Consider the following 22,267-nt stretch of genomic DNA (forward strand, 5'->3'; position numbering starts at 1 on the left):
CAGAACTATCATATGACCCAGCATTTCCACTTGTGGATATTTATCCAAAGGAAATAAAATTACTATCTTGAAAAGATATCTGCACCCGTGTCCACTGCAGCTTTATTTATAATAGCCAAGACATGGAAACAACTTAAGTATCTACTGATGGATAAATGGATAAAGTAAATTGGTGTATACACACACACACACACACACACACACATACATACACACACAATGGAGTATTATTCAGCCATAGAAAAGGAAATTCTGCTATTTGTTGACAATGTGAAAGGACCTAGATTGGAAAAAGATGGCAGAGGAGTAGGCGACCCTATTTCAACCGGTCCCCTGAATTGAGCTGGAAATCTATCAGACCATTCTGAACACTTATGAAATCAGCCTGAGATGTAAGAAGATATATCTGGATCTCTACAAACAGAGTATCTCCAGTGGCTGGTTTTGAGGTAAGAAGCAGGGAGCCGTGATTCTGCAGGAAGATACTGAAGATAAACAGAAGGTGGAGGGAACCTCCATGAACTTGCACCAGGAAGGCAAAAGCCTCCCATGCTGGGAGACTTGAAGACTGGTAGCTGTGGAGAAAGGACTTTAGGGAAGCCCTGGACTGAAACCAGGAGCTACGGGTACGTGCGAGTGAACTGGGGACGGCTTGCGGTTGTAGAAGCACAAAGGGCAGAGACATGTCTGGCCCTGGGAATGACAGCTGGGAGTGCTGCTGTGGGGTACACAACGCAAGAGACTGTGTTTTTTCGCAGCACAGAAACAGAGACAGTGTGGCCTGGAGAACTCAGTGAAGAGCAGACTGCGATCTCTCTGTTCTGAGACAGAGGTTTGGCTACAGTCACTTCTGCTCTGACTCTCGGAAGAGACTCAGAAAGCCGCCAGGGAAAGCCACCAGAGAACAAAAAGCCCCCCAAAAAACATTTTCACTGAGCCCATTCCCCACCCCACAGGGGGCAGGGCAACTCTGCCCAAACAGGGTTGCCGGAGTTAACAGCACAGCAAGCCTCTCCCCTCAAAGAAGGCTGGAAGAACAAGAGGCTGACAACCCTAAGGTCCCTATAAAACAGGCTCATCTGGGTTAATACTTTGGACTCTGTACATTCCCTCAACCACCCCTCAACAGAATGACTAAGAGGAACCCTCAACAAAGAAAAGAAGCAGAGACTGTTGCCTCTGCCACAGACCTAATGGATATGGATATAACCAAGATGTCAGAAGACTTCAGAGTAACAATTATGAAGGTGATATCTCGGCTTGAGAAAAATATTAATGACCATATAGAATCTCTAAGGGCAGAAATGAGATCTAATCAGGCCGAACTTAAAAATGCTATGAATGAAATGCAGTCTAAACTGGATACTCTTGACTGCCAGGGTAAACGAGGCAGAAGAACAAATTAGTGAGCTAGAGGATAAGATGATAGAAAAGAAGAAACCGAGGCAGCATGGGAAAAACAGATTAAAACCCAAGGGATCAAACTGAGAGAGATTAGTGACTCAATGGAACATTCCAATATCAGAGTTATTGGGATCCCCGAGGGGGTAGAGAGAGAGAGGGGTCTAGAAGATATATTTGAACAAATCATAGCTGAGAACTTCCCTAATTTGGGAAAGAAAACAAGCATTCGTGTCCAAGAGGCAGTGAGGACCCCCCCAACATCAATGAGAACAGACAGATGCCACGACATATAATAGTACAAGTCCCAAATGTTAGATCCAAGGAAACAATCTTGAAAGCAGCAAGGGGAAAGAGATTTCTTACGTACAGAGGGAGGAACATCAGAATAACGTCAGACTGGTCCACAGAGACCTGGCAAGCCAGAAAGGGCTGGCAAGACATATTCAGGGTACTAAATGAGAAGAATATGCAACCAAGGATACTTTATCCAGCAAGGCTGTCATTAAGAATGGATGGAGATACAAGGAGCTCCCAAGACCAGCAGGAACTGAAAGAATATGTGACCACCAAGCCGGCCATGCAAGAAATATTAAGGGGGAGGGGGGTTTTTATAAAAGGAGAAAGACCCCAAGAGTGATACAGAACAGAAATTTACAGAGACAATCTATAGAAACAAGGACTTTACAGGCAACATGATGACAATAAAATCATATCATTCAGTAATCACTCTCAACGTGAACGGCCTAAATGCTCCCATGAAATGCTACAGGGTTGCAGACTGGATAAAAAGACATGACCCATCCATATGCTGTCTACAAGAAACTCTTTGTGAACCTAAAGATACCTCCAGACTGAAAGTGAGGGGATGGAGAACCATTTTTCATGCCAACAGACCTCAAAAGAAAGCTGGGGTAGCAATTCTCATATCAGAAAAATGCGATTTTAAGCTAAAGACCGTAGTAAGAGATACAGAAGGACACTGCATCATTTTTAAAAGGGTCTATCCAACAAGAGGATCTAACAATTGTAAATATGTACGCACCCAACATGGGAGCAGCCAACTATGTAAGCCAACTAATAACCAAAATAAAGAGACGCTATTTTTTTTTTTTAAGATTCTATTCATTTATTTGACAGAGAGACAGCCAGCCAGTGAGAGAGGGAACAGAAGCAGGGGGACTGGGAGAGGAGAAGCAGGCTCCCAGCAGAGCAGGGAGCCCGATGCAGGGCTTGATCCCAGGACCCTGGGATCATGCCCTGAGCCGAAGGCAGACGCTTAACGACTGAGCCACCCAGGCACCCCAAGAGACATTATTGATAATACACTAATAGTAGGAGACCTCAACATTCTACTCTCAGCAATAGACATATCATCTAAGCAGAAAATCAACAAAGAAATAAGTGCTTTGAATGACACACTGGATCAGATGGACCTCATAGATATATAAAGAACATTCCACTCTAAAACAAGAGAATACTCAATCTTCTCGAATGCACATGGAACTTTTTCCAGAACAGACCACATACCGGGTCACAAATTAGGTCTCAATTGATACCAAAAGACTGAGATTATTCCCTGCATATTCTCAGACCACAATGCTTTGAAATTGGAACTCAATTACAAGAAAAAATTTGGAAGAAATTCAAACACATGGAAGCTAAAGACCATCCTGCTTAAGAATGTTTGGGTCAACTATCTCACACCATACACAAAAATAAACTCCAAATGGATGAAAGACCTCGATGTGAGACAGGAATCCATCAAAATTCTAGAGGAGAACATAGGCAGCAACCTCTACGACATCGGCCAAAGCAACCTTTTTCATGACACATCCCCAAAGGCAAGAGAAACAAAAGATAAAATGAATTTATGGGACTTCATCAAGATTAAAAGTTTCTGCACATCCAAGGAAACAGTCAGAAAAACTAAGAGGATGGGGGAATGGGTAGGCCGGTGATGGGTAGTAAGGAGGGCACGTATTGCATGGTGCACTGGGTGTTATACACAACTAATGAATCATCGAGCCTTACATCGGAAACCGGGGATGTACTGTATGGTGACTAACATAATATAATAAAAAATCATTAAAAAAAAAAAAAAAGAATGTTTGGGTCAACCAGGGAATCAAAGAAGAACTTAAGCATTCATGGAAACCAATGAGAATGAAAACAAATCAGTCCAAAACCTATGGGATACTGCAAAGGAGGTCCTAAGCGGGAAATACACAGCCATTCAAGCCTCACTCAAAAAACATAGAAAAATCCCAAATACATAAATTAACCTTACACCTCCAAGAACTGGAGAAAGAACAACAAATATACCCTAAGCCACACAGGAGAAGAGAAATAATTAAAATTAGAGCAGAGATCAATGAATGAGAAACCAGAAATACAGTACAGCAGATCAATGAAACTAGAAGATGGTTTTTTGAAAGAATTAACAAGATCGATAAACTACTGGTCAGACTTACCCAAAAGAAAAGAGAAAGGAACCAAATTAATAAAATTATGAATGAAAGGGGAGAGATCACGACTAAGACCAAAGAAATAGAAACAATTATTAGAAATTATCATCAACAACTATATGCCAATAAATTAAGCAACCTGGGAGAAATGGATGCATTCCTGGAAACCTATAAACTACCAAGACTGAAACAGGAAGAAACTGACAATCTGAACAGACCAATAACCAGTAACGAAATTGAAGCAGTGATCAAAAACTTCCCGAAAAACAAGTCTAGGGCCTGATGGATTCCCAGGGGAATTCTACCAAACATTCAAAGAAGAAATAATACCTGTTCTTCTGAAGCTGTTTCAAAAAATAGAAACAGAAGGAAAACTTCCAAACTCATTTTATGAGGCCAGTATTACCTTGATCCCCAACCAGGCAAAGACCCCATCAAAAAGGAGAATTACAGACCAATATCCCTGATGAATATAGATGCCAAAATTCTCAACAAGATTCTGGCTAACAGAATCCAACAGTACATTAAAAGGATTATCCATCATGACCAGGTGGGATTTATTCCTGGGATGCAAGGGTGGTTCAACATTTGCAAATCAATCAATGTAACAGAACACATTAACAAGAGAATAGACAAGAACCATACGATCCCCTCAACTGTTGGAGAAAAAGCATTTGAGAAAATACAGCATCCTTTCCTGATTAAAACCCTTCAGAGTGTAGGAATAGAGGGTACATTTCTCAATCTCATAAAAACCATCTATGAAAAGCCCATAGCGAATATCATTCTCAATGGGGAAAAGCTGAAAGCCTTTCCCTTAAGATCAGGAACACGACAAGGATGCCCACTCTCACCACTATTGTTCAACATAGTACTAGAAGTCCTAGCAATAGCAATCAGACAACAAAAAGAAATAAAAGGTATTCAAATTGGCAAAGAAGAAGTCAAACTCTCTCTCTTCGCAGATGACATGATACTTTATGTGGAAAACCCAAAAGACTCTACCCCCAAATTACTAGAACTCATACAACAATTCAGTAATGAGGCAGGATACAAAATCAATGCACAGAAATCAGCTGCTTTCCTACACACTAACAATGTAACTGTAGAAAGAGAAATTAGGGAAGCGATTCCATTTACAATAGCAACAAAAACCATAAGATACCTTGGAATAAACCTGACCAAAGAGGTAAAGGATCGATACTCTAGAAACTATAGAACACTTATGAAAGACATTGAAAAAGACACAGAAAGAAGGAAAAACATTCCATGCTCATGGATCGGAAGAATAAACACTGTTAAAATGTCTATGCTGCCCAGAGCAATCTATACTTTCAACGCCATCCCGATGAAAATACCATGGCATTTTTCAAAGTGCTGGAACAAATAATCCTAAAATTTGTATGGAACCAGAAAAGACCCCAAATCGTCAAGGAAATGTTAAAAAAGAAAAACAAAGCTGGAGGCATCACATTGCCTGATTTCAGGCTATATTACAAAGTTGTGATCACCAAGACAGCACGGTACTGGCACAAAAACAGACACATAGATCAATGGAACAGAATAGAGAGCCTAGAAATGGACCCCCAACTCTATGGTCAACTAATCTTCGAAAAAAAGGAAAAAATATCCAATGGAAAAAAGACAGTCTCTTTAATAAATGGTGCTGGGAAAATTGGACAGCTATGTACAAGAATGAAACTCGACCATTCTCTTACACCATACACAAAGATAAACACTAAATGGATGAAAGAGCTTAATGTGAGACAGAAATCCATCAAAATCCTAGAAGAGAACATAGTCAGTAACCTCTTCAACATCAGTCACAGCAACTTCTTTCAAATACGTTTCCAAAGGCAAGGGAAACAAAAGCAAAAATGAACCTTTGGAACTTCATCAAGATAAAAAGCTTCTGCACAGCAAAGGAAACAGTCAACAAAACAAAGAGGCAACCCATGGAATGGGAGAAGATACTTGCAAATGAAGCTACAGATAAAGGACTGGTATCTAAGACCTATAAAGAATTTATCAAACTCAATACACGAGAAACAAATAAACAAATCAAAAAATGGGCAGAAGATATGAACAGACACTTTTCCAATGAAGACATACAAATGGCTAACAGACACATGAAAAAATGTTCAAAATCATTAGCCATCAAGGAAATTCAAATCAAAACCACACTGAGATACCACCTTACGCCAGTTAGAATGGCAAAAATAGACAAGGCAAGAAACAACAATTGTTGGAGAGGATGTGGAGAAAGGGGATCCCTCCTACATTGTTGGTGGGAATGCAAGTTGGTACAGCCACTCTGGAAAACAGTGTGGAGGTCCCTTAAAAAGTTAAAAATTGAGCTACCCTATGATCCAGCCATTGCACTACTGGGTATTTACCCCAAAGATACAGACATAGTGAAGAGAAGGGCCATATGCACCCTAATGTTCATAGCAGCAATGTCCACAATAGCTAAATTGTGGAAGGAGCCGAGATGCCCTTCAACAGATGACTGGATTAAGAAGTTGTGGTCCATATATACGATGGAATATTACTCAGCTATCAGAAAGAACGAATTCTCAACATTTGCTGCAACATGGACGGCACTGGAGGAGATAATGCTAAGTGAAATAAGTCAAGCAGAGAAAGACAACTATCATATGATTTCTCTCATCTATGGAACATAAGAACTAGGATGATCGGTAGGGGAAGAAAGGGATAAAGAAAGGGGGGGTAATCAGAAGGGGGAATGAAACATGAGAGACTATGGACTATGAGAAACAAACTGAGGACTTCAGCCATCAGAAAGGATGAATACCCACCATTTGTATTGACATGGATGGAACTGGAGGGGATTATGCTAAGTGAAATAAGTCAAGCAGAGAAAGACAATTATCATATGGTTTCACTTATATGTGGAACATAAGGAATAACATAGAGGACATTAGGAGAAGGAAGGGAAAAATGAAGGGGGGAAATCAGATGGGGAGATGAGCCATGCAAGACTACGGACTACGGGAAACAAACTGAGGGTTTCAGAGGGGAGGGGAGTGGGGGGATGGGTTAGCCTGGTGATGGGTATTAAGGAGGGCACGTATTGCATGGAGCACTGGGTGTTATATGCAAACAATGAATCACGGAACACATCAAAAACTAATGATGTACTGTATGGTGACTAACATTACATAATAAAATAAAATTTTTTTAAAAAGTGTGAAAGGACCTAAAGGGCATTTTGCTAAGTGAAATAAGTCAGACAGAGAAAGACAAATACTGTACGATCTCATTTATATGTGGAACCAAAAAAAAAAAAAAAAAACAACTCAAACTCAGAGGTACAGAGAACAGATTGGTGGTTTCCAGAGGCAGTGGGATGGGGAGTGGGTAAAATGGGTGAAAGTGATCAAAAAACGCAAACTTCCACTTATAAGGTAAGTAAGTCCTGGGGATGAAACGTGCAGTATGGTAACTGTAGTTAACAATACTGTATTGCATGGTTGAAAGCTGTTGAGAGAGTAAATCTTAGAAATTCTTATGACAAGAAAAGAAAATTTTATAACTGTGTGATGACGGATGCTAACTATAACTAAACTTAATTTAAAAAAGAAAGAATGGAAATTAGCATTAGGCTGAAATCCAACAAATCTCCCTTTACTCTTTTTTTTTTTTTTAAAGTAGAAGAGTTTTCTGGGTTAAAAAAAATAACTGTACAGTAAATAAGGCAACAACATTAAAAAATAAAGTTCCTCACTTAGGGGTAACTGTACATAGGCTCTAGTGTCCCAAGCACAGAATTATCTATAAGGTCTGTAGTATATATAAAGAGAAAGACATAATTTGGGAGTATACCTGAAATTCTTACTTGAAGAGTTATTATTTGTTTGATCCTCACTGACAAGTATCATTGGTAAAATCTTTTCTGGCATCTTACACACGTTATCTGTGTGCTTTGCATCTCTGCCTGCTTTCAGTCTGGATGATCTCCTTAACACACATGGAGTGTTCTGATCAGATTTCTTTTCCACCGAATTTGAATTTCCCTTATTATTTAGTGGATCACAAGAGGTGACATTTTGATGAACCAAAGTTTGCAACCCAAATGGACTTGGATCTTCTAGAGTCTGTAATAAGATGTAAATACACAATTAACTGTAACAATGCAAAAAATTTAAAATGAGAAGAAATTAAGTTTTATCTTGTCCTTTGATTACACAAAAATGCCTCTTATAAGATGAAAGTACAAAAACCCACAGGCCACATAATGAAAATTTAATAATATAATAAAAGCCAATGCAAATTTAAAAGGCTAAAACAAGAAGAGCAGAAGTAAAAATTATTATTATCAATATTCATCCTTAAAATTCAAGGGCAAAAACTATAGTTACTCTGGATACTTTAACTTCACAGGAAATAGGCAGCAAAAAATGATGAGAGACATATAAAAACAGCAGAAGTAATGAATCATGGAACTTTACATCAAAAACTAGAGATGTACTGCACAGTGACTAACATAATATAATAAAAATTATTATTAAAAAAAGAATGCTTTCCTTTCAGAGCTACTGTGAGAATATTACGAAATAAAGTATGCAAAAAGCCCAATCCACACAACAACAACAACAAAAAACAGCAGAAATGTCATACTAGACCAGATTAATGTTCTATTCAGCCCAGTGCTTGTTGTTTGACAGCAGCAAGTAATATTTGCAAGTAATATTTTGTGGGACAAGATTGTATATATATATATAACCTCCATTACATTGATTTTAAAAGGTTACCAGTATATCATGAATGGCTCTAACTTCCCCTTAATAATCCATTATAGATTTAACTTTCATGAAGATATATGTGTTTTTACACATATCATGTAAACTTTTCTTGAACTTATTCATATATCCAGCTTGCAAAGCTTTTTAGCCTAACAAGTTCCCTAACTTTAATATGACTGAGTAAAAGCGTATTCAATTTTTTCTAAATCAATCTCTTTTTTACTTTTAAAAGGGTTTGTTTTTTTTGAACACTTGCTAAATTCATGCTCACTCTATTAATACCAATCAATTATAATCTCCTACATTTTACTTATATACCTCTTTTCAGATTAGAATACTGGAATGTTTAATTTAATCTTTATGCCCTAACCCCATGATTAGTTTTCCTTTTTCTGGATTTTTTTAGTTTTGTTATGTCTGCTTTGAGATGTTTTCTATGAGAATTGCATGCAGTATTATGCCAGGTATGTATTTTTCAACATGAGCTTAGTAATGTGTTATTCAAATTGTCCCAGGGATGTTCATAAAAGTAGCCTGATAATAGCCAAAGAAAAAAAAGAAAAGAAAGAATTCAAATGACCATCATTAGTGAATTAGTTAAATCAATTATATTTTATATAATATATGTACATACACACACACACAAAATATCCATATAGTGGAATAATATTCAGCAAATATAAAGATCTAAGTAGTATGCTACATTCACTGACACAGATAACCAAGGTGTATTGTTAAAAAACAAGTTGCAAAATGTCAATTATACTTTCATAAAAAAATATTTTTAAAAGTTGCAAAGCATTATGTATAATTCAGTCTCATTTATATAAAATAAACTTATATAGAATTTGCATAGAAAAAATTGGAGACAGATACACTAAACTGTTAATAGTGATTATCTCTGAAATGTGGAATTGTGGGGGACTTTTTATTATATTATTATGTATATTGCTGTACTGTTTGATTTTTTTTTTATAATGAGGGTGTATTACTATTGTAGTCAGAAAAATAATAAGATTCCTTTAAAAAGGAAAAAAAAATTGTCAACGTAAAAGACAGACTTGGCTAGTGGTAGCCCACTGCAGGGTCTCCAGGCATAATACTGCAGGAATTCTAAACCCCAGGAACTGTGCTACCTGACAGTAGCCTCAAACATAGACTGCATAGTTCTGCTGAAGCCAGGCATGACCTTTTCCCTCTCCTGGCAGCTCAACCGCATATATTCTATCCTCAGCTAAAAATTAATGTGGAGTATATCTCATCTTTACTCTGCACCCAGGTAGGCACAGTGATTTTCTGAGCTAACAGGAAAAAATCTGGTAGATAATTATTTCCTTCCTAAATACAAGCAATCTAATGATAAGTCTCAGGTCTTTGATGAGAAACTTATCTATTTCAACATTTAAATCCCTTGAAAACTCTACTCCGGGAATCTCTAGAAAGATCATTTTATGCTTTGAACTCAAAAAGCATCTTCTGAGTGTTGATATTTGGAAAGAAGATTTGAATTTAAAATAAAATCTATGGGCAATGAAGACTTGGCAAAGGTTACTATAAAAGGCAAAATCATAGACTCACACTTGCACTCACATGCTGCAGTGAAAGATACTTGTCCTGCAGCTCCCCTAACTCGGAATCTTGCTGAGGGTGGAGGAGAACAAAGAGACTCAAAATTTACCTCTGTTATTTGTGTACAATCTTCACTGGTCTGAGACATCTTGGGCTCCACTCCTGAATATTTACTTCCAGCACTTAGACTGCTGCCTCCCTCTTTTCTGTGACAGAAAGGTCCCACGTTGCCCTCTGATAATGTGTTTAGGGCTGCTAACAACTCAGTTGGCAATGCATCATCCTTTGTGCTTTCTAGCAAATCTCTGTGACATGTCAAAGATGTGGATATGGAACTTGGAGAGTTGCTCGATGGGTTGGCCAATTCTTCAGGTTCAAAATCACTCATTATTTCAAACAGTCTTTCCTCCTGAGTGATTTCTGGTGATGTGAGTAACCTTTCTAAGGCAGACACAAAAGTTTTAAGAGAACTTTCTTCATCCTTGGTTTCTTCAGAATTCATGGTCAATGTGGCTTCCTTTCCAGACTGAGAAAACTGGTTTGGTACTGCTAAGATCTTCTCTGGCTCTATTAACGTTTTCTCCTTTACAGCCACCACATCAGATACTTTAGTAGTAGTACCTGAGAGAAAGCTAATTTCAGGAGAGTCACTGTCTGTGCTTAGTTCCTGTGTATTCCAAACAGAAATTCCATCATTACAGCATATGCCAAAAATTAAAATTAAAACTTCATAGTTTTCTAGTTTATCATCTTGGTAAATTACCACTGAAAAAGTTTTATCAATATTCTTCCCCTTCCATAAATAAAAATACTCTTTATTAATCTCCTATACCAAATTATTAATGAACTTTGAATACATGGCTAACACTCACAGTGGACCAAGAGTAAAATTAGTTGGGTCATAATTATAGATGCCAATTATCTATTCAGCTAAGTTTAAATTATTTGTGCAAAGAGAAGAGGCAGAGATGGCATGAGTAGTTGATTAGTAGCTCATCTCAAAACTTTGCTGCAGTTAATGACTGTAAAATTCTCCTTTGCCTAAAATCACTACTGGAGTGCCTGGGTGGCTTAGTCAGTTAAGCATCCGACTCTTGATCTCAGTTCACGTCTTGATCTCAGGGTCATGAGTTCAAGCCCTGCATTGGGCTCCACGCTGGGTGCATAGCCTACTTAAAAATAAATTAAATAAGTAAATAAATAAATAAATAAAATTTAAAAATCATTATTGAATTTTATAAAAATCATTAATTAAGAATAAAATTCGTGTAGTTTCACCTTCATTTTATTTCCCACCTCTGTATCACTATGTAACTGTGAAGTAAAAAGGCCAAAGGAAAAAAGATCAGAGGGAAAAAGAAGAAAATTAAAGACATAGCTCTATATAAATATTACAGGCCTTAGCTATAAATCAGTGGTTCTGAATTATGGTTAATTTAAACACATAACACAAAACTTGTATTTCTAAATGACTATTACTTTTCAGAAACATCATCTTTACAGGTTATATAAACCTGTTCTTATAATTTTTCAAATGCGCAAAATATTATTAGGCTCCTCTTTTGAAGTCGCTTTCAAAAACCATTTATAAGCCATTCAAAAAGTCTCAATACTTTGAAGACACTGAACATTTTTTTTTTTTTTTACGATTAAAAACTGTTAATGTGCTGGAAGCCTGGGTGGCTCAGTCGGTTAAGCATCTGACTCTTGGTTTCAGCTCAGGTTCTGATCTCAGTGGAGTCTGCTTGGATATTCTTTCCCTCTGCCCTTGTCCCTACTCATGTGCGCACGTGTGCACTCTCTCAAATAAATAAAATCTTAAAAAAAAAACACTTTTAATTTGCTTGACCTTAAATAATAGAATGGGTTTCAATGACTTTTGGCTATTTCTAAAAATCAAATTCATCTTTCATTGACACACCATTCTGACAGAATGCACTATAATCCGTAAACTCTCTGGTATTCTGATTTGATCTGATTTGAATAAGAGAAGTGAAAAACATTTTCTTATCCCCCTCCTTTCCACCATGCCACCATTTATCTTCTCCACATACAGCATACAAAGCTTAAGAAGATATATTGATTAGTAATGTAAAATATAATTTGCTCAGAAAGATAAAAGGAATTTAGAAAAAATTCAAGAACCAGATTCTAGTCATTCTTTAAGTCCTAGTCCTCCTATCTGAAGAACTTATATCTACTAAATTCAAGGCCACAGATGCAATAAAATATATACATCGGACTCTGCCCTAAAGGAACTTAATTTCTAAATGAAGACTGAAGGTATAAATACATAAGACATTAAATAAATATTTATAATGTCAAAAACACTCTATGAACTCAAATGAATGGCATAAACAAAAGAGCCCAGTGTGTTACAAGAAGTTTTCTGGGGGCGGGGGAAATAGGAGGCAGTGGAGGGTTTTCACAATTGCTAGGAAAGTGCTTGGTTAAACCAAGTTAACCAGGTTTCTTTACTGCAAGACTTCTCAGAACATGTGTACTAAAATCTCTCAGGAGACTTTAGGATATGGTATCTCCAAACGTCTTTGTTCACAAAGATCCTTTTTCTCAGAAGATCTATTAATGTCATCGGATGCAAGTGATTGAGAAATACTGATACAGTCAGTGAATAATGAATGTTTAAGAGGGAACAATTACTTTGGTTAAGATCACCAGAGTCATATGAGATAGATTCACACAGGAAAAGGACTTGAACCAGAAATTAAACATTTGTGAAGAAAAATACATATTAAGCACCAAGTAGGTGCCAGACACCCTGAACTATCATGACCTCACAATAATCCTGTAAAATGGGTGTTGCAATTGGTATTTTACACATGAAAATTGACATACTTGCCCTTGAAACTCGTACTTTCTGGTTCCATATTTTATGTTCTTTCCCTTGCTTTTTGGCTCCTGATTTGAACAAAGGCATGGAGGTGGTAATATATAAGGTAGAGTTGAGATAAAATAAGCTACAGGTACAGGTGTGGTAGGGTTGACCTGGGGAGATCCTGGACTGCTTGAGTCTGTTGTGGGCAGAGTCAGTCTTACAGTCCTCTAATTCCCCATAGCACCAAGCAGAAAGCAAAGTCAAAAGAAGCACTCAATACATGGTTACTGAGTAACAGTGGAAGATGGAAAAGCAGTATCTAGCAGAAAATATTATATACTTCTCTTCTAGATATACAATAACACACTAATAATACTGGATATGAAGCACAGATCAAAGTAAATTCTATGGAAGATGGTGGAGTAGAAGGACCCTAAGCTCACCTCATCCCACAGATACAATTAGATAACACTCACATTGGTGTAAATAATTCAGAAAATGACCCAAAGACTGTCAGAACAAACTCATAGCTAAATAAAGAGAAGAGGCCACAATGAAGAGGGCAGGAAGGACAGAGATGCAGTGGGGAGCTAAACAGACCTGCAGGACCCTCTCAGGGAGGGAGGAACTCCATGTGGACAGAGGAGAGAAACATACTACCATGCTAAGGGGAACCCCGCTGGGGAAAGCCAAAGGGGTTGACTTTCAGTGGGACTTAAAACCTAGAAATCAGCAGCAGGCTCAGCAGGGATGGTGAGAGGAAACAGTCCTCGCTTAAAGAGACAGCACAAAAAAACAGCCTGCAGAGATACACCATAGAAGCAGCAGTTGGAAAAATACCTGGGAAATAGGGGAGGGAGATTTGTTTATTCATCTCAGAGCATGCGCTAGAGGTACAGAGATCCCTGGGAGACTTCTCTAGAAACAAAGGAGCTGGCTGGCAGTGCGATTTCACACTCTGCCCACACCCCAGCCTAAACACATGGCCATGTGGAGGAACCAGTGGGATGCAGACACATGCTACCTAACTTGCTAACAACACACCTCCTGCTCCCGTGATTTTGGGGATCTACCCTCTCCAATAAGCTCTCTTCCAGAGCCCGTCCAAAAAGGTACAATAAGACTCCCAGTAGCAGCCCCCCAACAGAGGCCAGCGCCACTCCAAAGTGACTCTTGACCCAAGGAGAAGGGAAGACAAACCACATATACCAGTCCAAATGCAGCCCCAGCAGTGGGCTAGGGGCAGACTGCTGGTCTAACTGTAAGCATTGCCTGCTAACAAAAGCTTCTAAAGGGACAACAAAGGGAAAGTGCCTTGCAGTCTGGTGATACTGTCTCTCTGGCAAATGCCTGGTCTGACTCAACTCAACCTCAAGGTGGCTCCAAACTGGCCCGCTAACAACATAGGGGCCAAATACTGCCCACAACAGATAAATAGAGCCGTTGCAGACAACTGGACTAAAGGAAAACGTAGCTCTGCCACCATAGCAAGGTGCACACAACACACACAGAAGACACCCCTGAAGCACCACGTTCTGGAGAACACTGCACTGCAGGGCACTACAGGAACTCTTCTTCATAAAGCCACTGCTTTCAAGATCAGGAGATGTAGCTGCCTTTCCTAACACATAGAAACAGATGCAGAGAGTTGGACAAAATGAGGTGACAGATGAATATGTCCCAAATGAAAGAACAAGACAAAATCACAGAAAGAGAGCTAAATGAAACAGATGTAAGTAACGTACCTGAGAGAATTTAAATAATGGTCATAAAGATACTCACTGGACTAGAGAAGTGAGTGGAGGACCTCAGTAAGACCCTTAACAAAGAGATAGGAAACATAAAGAAGAATCAATCAGAGATTAAGAACTTCACTGAAATTAAAAATACATTTGAGGGGCGCCTGGGTGGCACAGCGGTTAAGCGTCTGCCTCCGGCTCAGGGCGTGATCCCGGCATTATGGGATCGAGCCCCACATCAGGCTCCTCTGCTATGAGCCTGCTTCTTCCTCTCCCACTCCCCCTGCTTGTGTTCCCTCTCTCGCTGGCTGCCTCTATCTCTGTTGAATAAATAAATAAAAATCTTTAAAAATAAAAATAAAAAATAAAAATACATTTGATGGAATAAATAGTAGATTACAGGAAGAAGAAGAATGGCTCTGTGACCTGGAGGACAGAGTAACGGAAAGAATCAAGCCACACAGGTGAGAGAACAAAATACAAAATGAAAATAGATTTAGGGAACTTGGCAACACTATCAAGCATAATAACATTCATATTATAAGAATCCCAGAAGGAGAAGAGAGAGAAATGGGGGCAGAAGATTTACTTGAAGAAGTAATAGCTGAAAGCTTCCTGAATCTAGGAAAGGAAACAGAAATCCAGACCCATGAGGCACAGAGATCCGCCAACAAACTCAACTCAAAGAGGTACACACCAAGACATATAGTAATTAAAATGGCAAAAAGTAGTGATGGAGAATTTTAAAAGCAGCAAGAATAAAGAAAACAGTTATGAACCAGGAAAACCACGTAAGACTATCAGCAGACTTTTCAGCAGAGACTCTGCAGACCAGAAGACAGTGGCATGATATACTTAAGTGTAGAAAGGAAAAAAACCCACAGCCAAGAATACTCTATCCAGCAAGGCTATCTTTTGTAAAAGAAGGAGAGAGAAAGAGTTTCCCAGACAAACAAAAGTTAAAGGAATTTATCAACACTAAACCAGTCCTACGAGAAATGTTAAAGGTAACTCTGAGTGGAAACAAAAGACCATAAGGAAGTGTAAGAAAAGTAGGAAGCACGAACACAGTAAAAATAAGTATATCTGTAAAAATCAGTCAAGGGACTCATAAAATAAAAAGATGTAAAGTATGACACCATATACCTAAAACACAGGGGGAGAGGAATAAAGAATGGGTTCAAACTTAAGCAACCACAACTTAATACAGACTGCTATATAAAGAAGATACTATATACAAGCATAATGGTAACCAAAAATCAAAAACCAGTAACAGATATATAAAAAATAAAGAGACTGGAATCCAAGTATATCACTAAAGAAAGCCAATCAATTGTGAGAGAAGGGAACAAGAGAAGGAACAAAGAACTACAAAAACAACCATAAAACAATAACAAAATGGAAATAAATACATATCTATTAATAATTACTTTGAATGTAAATGGACTAAAACATTTATCAAAAGACAGAGGGTGTCAAAATGGATTAAAAAACTAGACTCATCTATATGCTGCCTATAAGAGACTTGTTTCCAACCTAAGGATACATGCAGATTGAAAGTGAAGGTATGGAGAAGCATTTGCCACACAAATGGATCTGAACAAAAGCCCAGGGTAACAATACTTACACTGGACAAAATACAAACTTCATTTTTTTTTTTTTTACAAATGGAGTTTCACTGTCCTTTTATTTGAATAGCTTATAAAAAACACTTTTTAAATTTAAAATCAGTTAATTAACATATAGTGTATTATTAGTTTTGGAGGTAGACTTTAGTGATTCATCAGTTGCATATAACACCAGTGCTCATTACATCATGTGCCCTCCTTCATGCCCATCACCCAGTTACCCCATCCTCCAACCCCCAACCCTCCAGCAACCCTCAGTCTGTTTCCTATGACTAAGCGTCTGTTATGGTTCGTCTCCCTCTCTGATTTCGTCTTGTTTTCTTTTTCCCTCCTTTCCTCTATGCTCCCCTGTTTTGTTTCTTAAATTCCACATGAGTGAAATCATATGATAATTGTCTTTCTCTGGCTGACTTATTTCACTTAGCATAATACCCTCTAGTTCCATCCACATCGTTGCAAATATGCAATGGAATATTACTCAGCCATCACATTTAGGTTCTTAATTTTCAGTTTTTTTTCCTGTGTGGTTTAAGAAAATGGTCCAGTTTCATTCTTTTGCAGGTAGATGTTCAGTTTTCCCAAAAACCATTTGTTGAAGAGACTTTTTCCCTTCCATATGCTTGCCTTCTTTGTCAAAGATTAATTGACCAAATAAACATGGTTTTATTTCTGGGCTCTCTGTTCTGTTCCATTGATCTATGTTTCTGTTTTTGTGCCAGTACCATACTGTTTTGATTACAACAGATTTATAGCATAACTTGAAATCTGGGATTGTGATACTTCCAGCCTTGTTTTTCTTTTTCAAGACTGCTTTGGCTATTTGGGATCTTTAGTGGTTCCATACACATTTTAGGATTGTTATTTCTAGTTCTGTGGAAAATGTTGCTGGCATTTTGATAGGGATTGCATTAAATATGTAGATTGCTTTGGGCAGTATGGACATTTTAACAATATTTGTTCTTCTTATCCATCAGTGTTGAGTATCTTTTCATTTGTGTTGGCTTCCATGTAGTTTATCAATGTTTTATAGTTGTCAGAGTATAAGTCTTTCACCTCCTTGGTTAGGCGGTATTCCTAGGTATTTTATTGGTTTTAGTGCAGTTGTAAATGGGATTTTTTTTTAAATTTCTCTTTCTGCTGCTTCATTATTAGTGTATGGAATGTGACAGACTTCTGTATATTGATATTGTATCTTACAACCTTACTGAATTTATCTATCAGTTCTAGTAGTTTTTAGGTGACGTCTTTAGGATTTTCTAAATATAGTATCAGGCCACCTGAAAATAGTGATAAAGTTTTACTTCTTCCTCAATTTAGATGCCTTTTATTCCTTTTTGTTGTCTGATTGCTGAGGCTAGGACTTCCACTACTGTATTAAATAAATGTGGTGAAAGTGGACATCCTTTCCTTGTTCCTAACCCTAGGAAAAAGCTCTGTTTTTTCTCACTGAGTATGACGTCAGCCATGGGTTTTCATATACAGGTTTTATTATGTTAAGGTTATTTCTCTCCAAACCTACTTTGTTGAGGGTTTTTATCATGAATGGATGTTTGTTGGGTTTGGCCAGCAAACCCTGAGATGGCGAATGAAAAGATTACTCCAGACACCAAAGTAGGAGAAAGGAGAGGGCAGGGGGACCAGATGCTCTAGTGGCGAAAGGTCTCAAGCTAAGCTCTGTCTCCACTTTCATAGTGAGTTTTATCAATACACCACATGCAAGAGAAAAACAAGAAGGAATGTGGAGCTTTAATGATCAGGACAATAATATATGGGGCAATGCATGACAGGAGCAAGCAGTGCTCGTGACATACATGCAAGGCAAGGAGTTCGTGAAGAACGTGACCACTACAGGTACCTGCATCTCTTCAAAATTTAAACATTTTCTCCCTAGATGAGAACCTTGAGCCACAGTAAGAATCGGGTTGATTTCAGCCAAGAAACTTCAAAGGAGACCCAGCATTCTGGGCACGCCTTTGCTTTTCAGTTTGTCTCATCCAGGGAGGTATATACAAGTCAGATTTTATCTATCCAGGCACTGTGAATCCTCACAGATGTCATACTCTGTCAAATGCTTTTTCTGCATCTATTGAAATGTTCATATGGTTGTTATCCTTTTTTTTTAATCGATGTAACGTATCATGTTGATTGTTTTGTGAATATTGAACCACTCTTGCATCCTGGGACTAAATCCCACTTGACTGTGGTGAACAATTTTTTAAAGTATTGTTAGGTTCAGCTTGCTAATATTTTGTTGAGGACTTTTGCATCTATGTTCATCAAAGATATTGGCCTGTCATTCTTTTTGTGGTATTTTTTTCTAGTTTTGGTATTAGGGTAACACTGGCCTCAAGGACGATTTGGAAGCTTTCCTTCCTCTTCTATCTTTCAGAACAGTTTGAGAAGAGTAAGTATTAACTCTTTAAATGTTTGGTAGAATTCACTTGTGAAGCCATCTGGTTCTGGACATTTTGTTGTCGGGAGTTTTTCATTACAGATTCAACTTCATTGCTGATAATCGGTCTGTTCAAAATTTCTATTTCTTTCTGATTCAGTTTTAGGAGATTATATGCTTCCAGGAATTTATCCATTTTTTCTAGGTTGTCCAATTTGTTGGCATAGAATTTTTCATAGTATTCACTTACAACCCTTTGTATTTCTGTGATGTTGGTTGTTATTTCTCCTCTTCCGTTTCCGATTTTGTTTATGAGTTCTCTCTTTCTTCTCTCTGATGAGTTTGACTAAAGGTTTATCAATTTTGTTGATCTTTTCAAAGAACCAGGTTCTGGTTTTATTGATCTGCTCTACTATTTTTTTTAGTTTCTACTTTGCTTATTTCTGCTCTAATCTTTATTATTTCTTTCCTTATCCCAGTTTTGGATTTCGTTTGTTCTTCTTTTTCTTGCTCCTTTAGGGATAAGTTTAGGTTGTTTGTTTGAGATTCTTCTTTCTTCTTGAGATACACCTGTATTGCTATAACTTCCCTCTTTGACTGCTTTTGCTGCATCCCAAACTTTTGATCTGTTGTGTTTTCATTTCATATGTTTCCACACACTTTTTTTAAAAAGATTTGTTTATTTTAGAGAGAGAGAGGTAGAGGGGGAGGGAGAGGAGCAGAGAGAGGAGGAGAGAACTCTAAGCAGACTCCATGCTCAGCACGGAGCCCAAAGCGGGGCTCGATCTCACCACCCAGAGATCATGACCTGAGGTGAAACCAAGAGTCGGACGACAGACCGACTGCTCCACCCAGGTACCCCTCTCTCCATGTACCTTTTGATTTCCTCTTTGATTTTTTGGCTGACCCGCTAATTGTTTGGCAGCATGTTTTTTAACCTCCATATTTCTGTGGTCTTTCCGTATTTTTTTTTTTTTTTTGTGGTTGATATTTAGTTTCATAGCATCATGGTCAGAAAAGATGCATGGTATGATTTTGACATTTTTAAATTTGTTGAGATTTGTTTTGCGGCCTAATATGTGAACTGTTTTGGAAAATGTTCCATGTACACTTGAAAACAAAGTGTATCCTGCTGTTTTAGGATGGAATGTATTTTTGTTAGATCCACCTGGTTCAATGTTCATTCTCAGCTACTGTTTTCTTACTATTTTCTGTTTGGATGATCTGTCCATTGCTGTAAGTGGAGTGTTGAGGTCCCCTACTATTATTGTATTACTACTGATTCCTTCCTTTATGCTTGTTAGTAACTGCTTTGTGTATTTGGGTGCTCCCTTGTTGGGTGAGTAAATATTTACAACTGTTATACCTTCTTGTTGAATTGTTCCATTTATAATTATGTACTATCTTTCTTAGTCTCTTGTTTTAGTCTTTGTTTTAAAGTCTATTTTGTCCAATGTGTTCAAGCTGTATTACAAAGCTGTAGTCATCAAGACAGTATGGTACTGGCACAAAAACAGACACATAGATCCATGGAACAGAATAGAGAACCCAGAAATGGAACCTCAACTCTATGGTCAACGAATCTTCGACAAAACAGGAAAGACTATCCAATGGAAAAAAAGACCGTCTCTTCAACAAATGGTGTTCGGAAAATTGGACAGTCACATGAAGAAGAATGAAACTAAACCATTTTCTTACACCATATGTAAAAAGAAACTCAAATGCATGAAAGACCTAAATGTGAGACAGGAATCCATCAAAATCCTAGAGGACAACACAGGCAGCAACCTCTTTGACCTCAGTCACAGCAACTTCTCACTAGATTACATCTCCAAACGCAAGGGAAACAAAGGAAAAAATGAACTATTGGGGCTTCATCAAGATAAAAAAGCTTTTCCACAGCAAAGGAAACAGTCGACAAAACCAAAAGACAACCTCAGATATTTGCAAATGTCTTATCCGATAAAGGACTAGTATCCAAAATCTATAAAGAACTTATCAAACTCAACACCCAGAGAACAAATAATCCAATCAAGCAATGGGCAGAAGACATGAACAGACATTTCTCCAAAGACGACATACAAATGGCCAACAGATAAATGAAAAAATGCTCAACATCACTTGGCATCAGGGAAATACGAATCAAAACCACAATGAGATACCACCTCGCACCCATCAGAATGGCTAAAATTAACAGGTTAAGAAGCAACAGATGTTGGTGAGGATGCAGAGAAAGGGGAACCCTCTTACGTCATTGGTGGAAATGCAAGCTGGTGCAGCCACTCTGGAAAACAGTATGGAGGTTCCTCAAAAAATTAAAAACAGAACTACCATATGATCCACTAATCACACTACTGGGCATTTACCCAAAGAATACGAAAACACTAATTTGAAAGGATATATGCATTCCTATGTTTACCGCAGTATTATTTACAGTAGCCAAATTATGGAAGCAGCCCAAGTATCCATTGAAAGATGGATAAAGAAGAAGTGGTATATACATACACAAGAATATTATTCAGTCATAAAAAAGAATGAAATCTTGCCATTTCCAACATTCATGGATCTAGACAGTATAACGCTAAGTGAAGTAAGTCAGAGAAAGACAAATACCATATGATTTCGCTCCTATTGGAACTTAAGAAACAAATGAACAAAGAAAAAATAGACAAACCAAAAAAAAAAAATAGACTCTTAAATAGAGGACAAACAGATGGTTATCAGAGGGGAGATGGATGGGGGCGATGTGTGAAATAGGTGAAGAGAATTGAGAGTACACTTATCTTGATTAGCACTGAGTAATTTATAGAATTGTTGAATCACTATTTTGTACACCTGGAAGTAATAAAACACTGTATGTTAACTACACTGGAAGTAAAATACAAAAAAGAAACACAGGTCAAGAAAACAGTATTTCATCAGAGATAGGGAAGAACAAATATTGGAAGGGGTTTTTAGACAAGAATACATTTCTATCTATTGAAATGGTTTAGTCATATTCTCACCCAGGGAAAAGAACCTAAATGGGCTTGATACTTTAATCAATATAATTTTTAAATAAAATCTAAACACATGATCTGCAAAGGTAATCTCTGTTATATAGACCAACCTTTTCTGGGTTTGGCAAAATCTCAGGATTTTTAGCCTCAGGTCCTAGAAGATAACAATATGTTTTACTCTGGTTTTATTAAAGCACTTTTAAAAACATACCTTCTCACCTAGCATTTCTTAATCAAAATAACTTGAAATGGTTCTCTCAGGCATTCATGCGACATATAAATTATTTTATAAATATTACACCTATTTATTGATATAAAAGTATCATTACAGTGGCAATAAAGTTACAAAAGAAAATTCTTCCATTTCTTAAAAAAATACTTCACACGAAGATAAGTAAAATTATAGTTATTTAGAATTAGTTTAGCTAAAATCCTCTCTCAATTGGCTGGGTTATTCTAAGTATAGGTA

General features: G+C 37.6%; 1 protein-coding gene across 1 annotated transcript in view; it reads right to left on the bottom strand.

The window, feature by feature from the left end:
- The window catches only part of ANKRD31 (ankyrin repeat domain 31), a 158,080-nt gene that overhangs the window by 109,310 nt on the left and 26,503 nt on the right, over positions 1-22,267 (bottom strand). Inside the window, exons 6-8 of the mRNA XM_026498776.4 lie at positions 21,909-21,952; positions 10,314-10,871; positions 7,716-7,987 (exon numbers count right to left, since the gene is read on the bottom strand). Coding sequence (XP_026354561.1) covers positions 7,716-7,987; positions 10,314-10,871; positions 21,909-21,952 — 874 coding nt within the window. The remainder of the gene's footprint in view (positions 1-7,715; positions 7,988-10,313; positions 10,872-21,908; positions 21,953-22,267) is intronic.

This window comes from Ursus arctos, unplaced genomic scaffold, assembly GCF_023065955.2.
Source record: "Ursus arctos isolate Adak ecotype North America unplaced genomic scaffold, UrsArc2.0 scaffold_5, whole genome shotgun sequence".
In the NCBI taxonomy this organism is placed as follows: Eukaryota; Metazoa; Chordata; class Mammalia; order Carnivora; family Ursidae; genus Ursus; species Ursus arctos.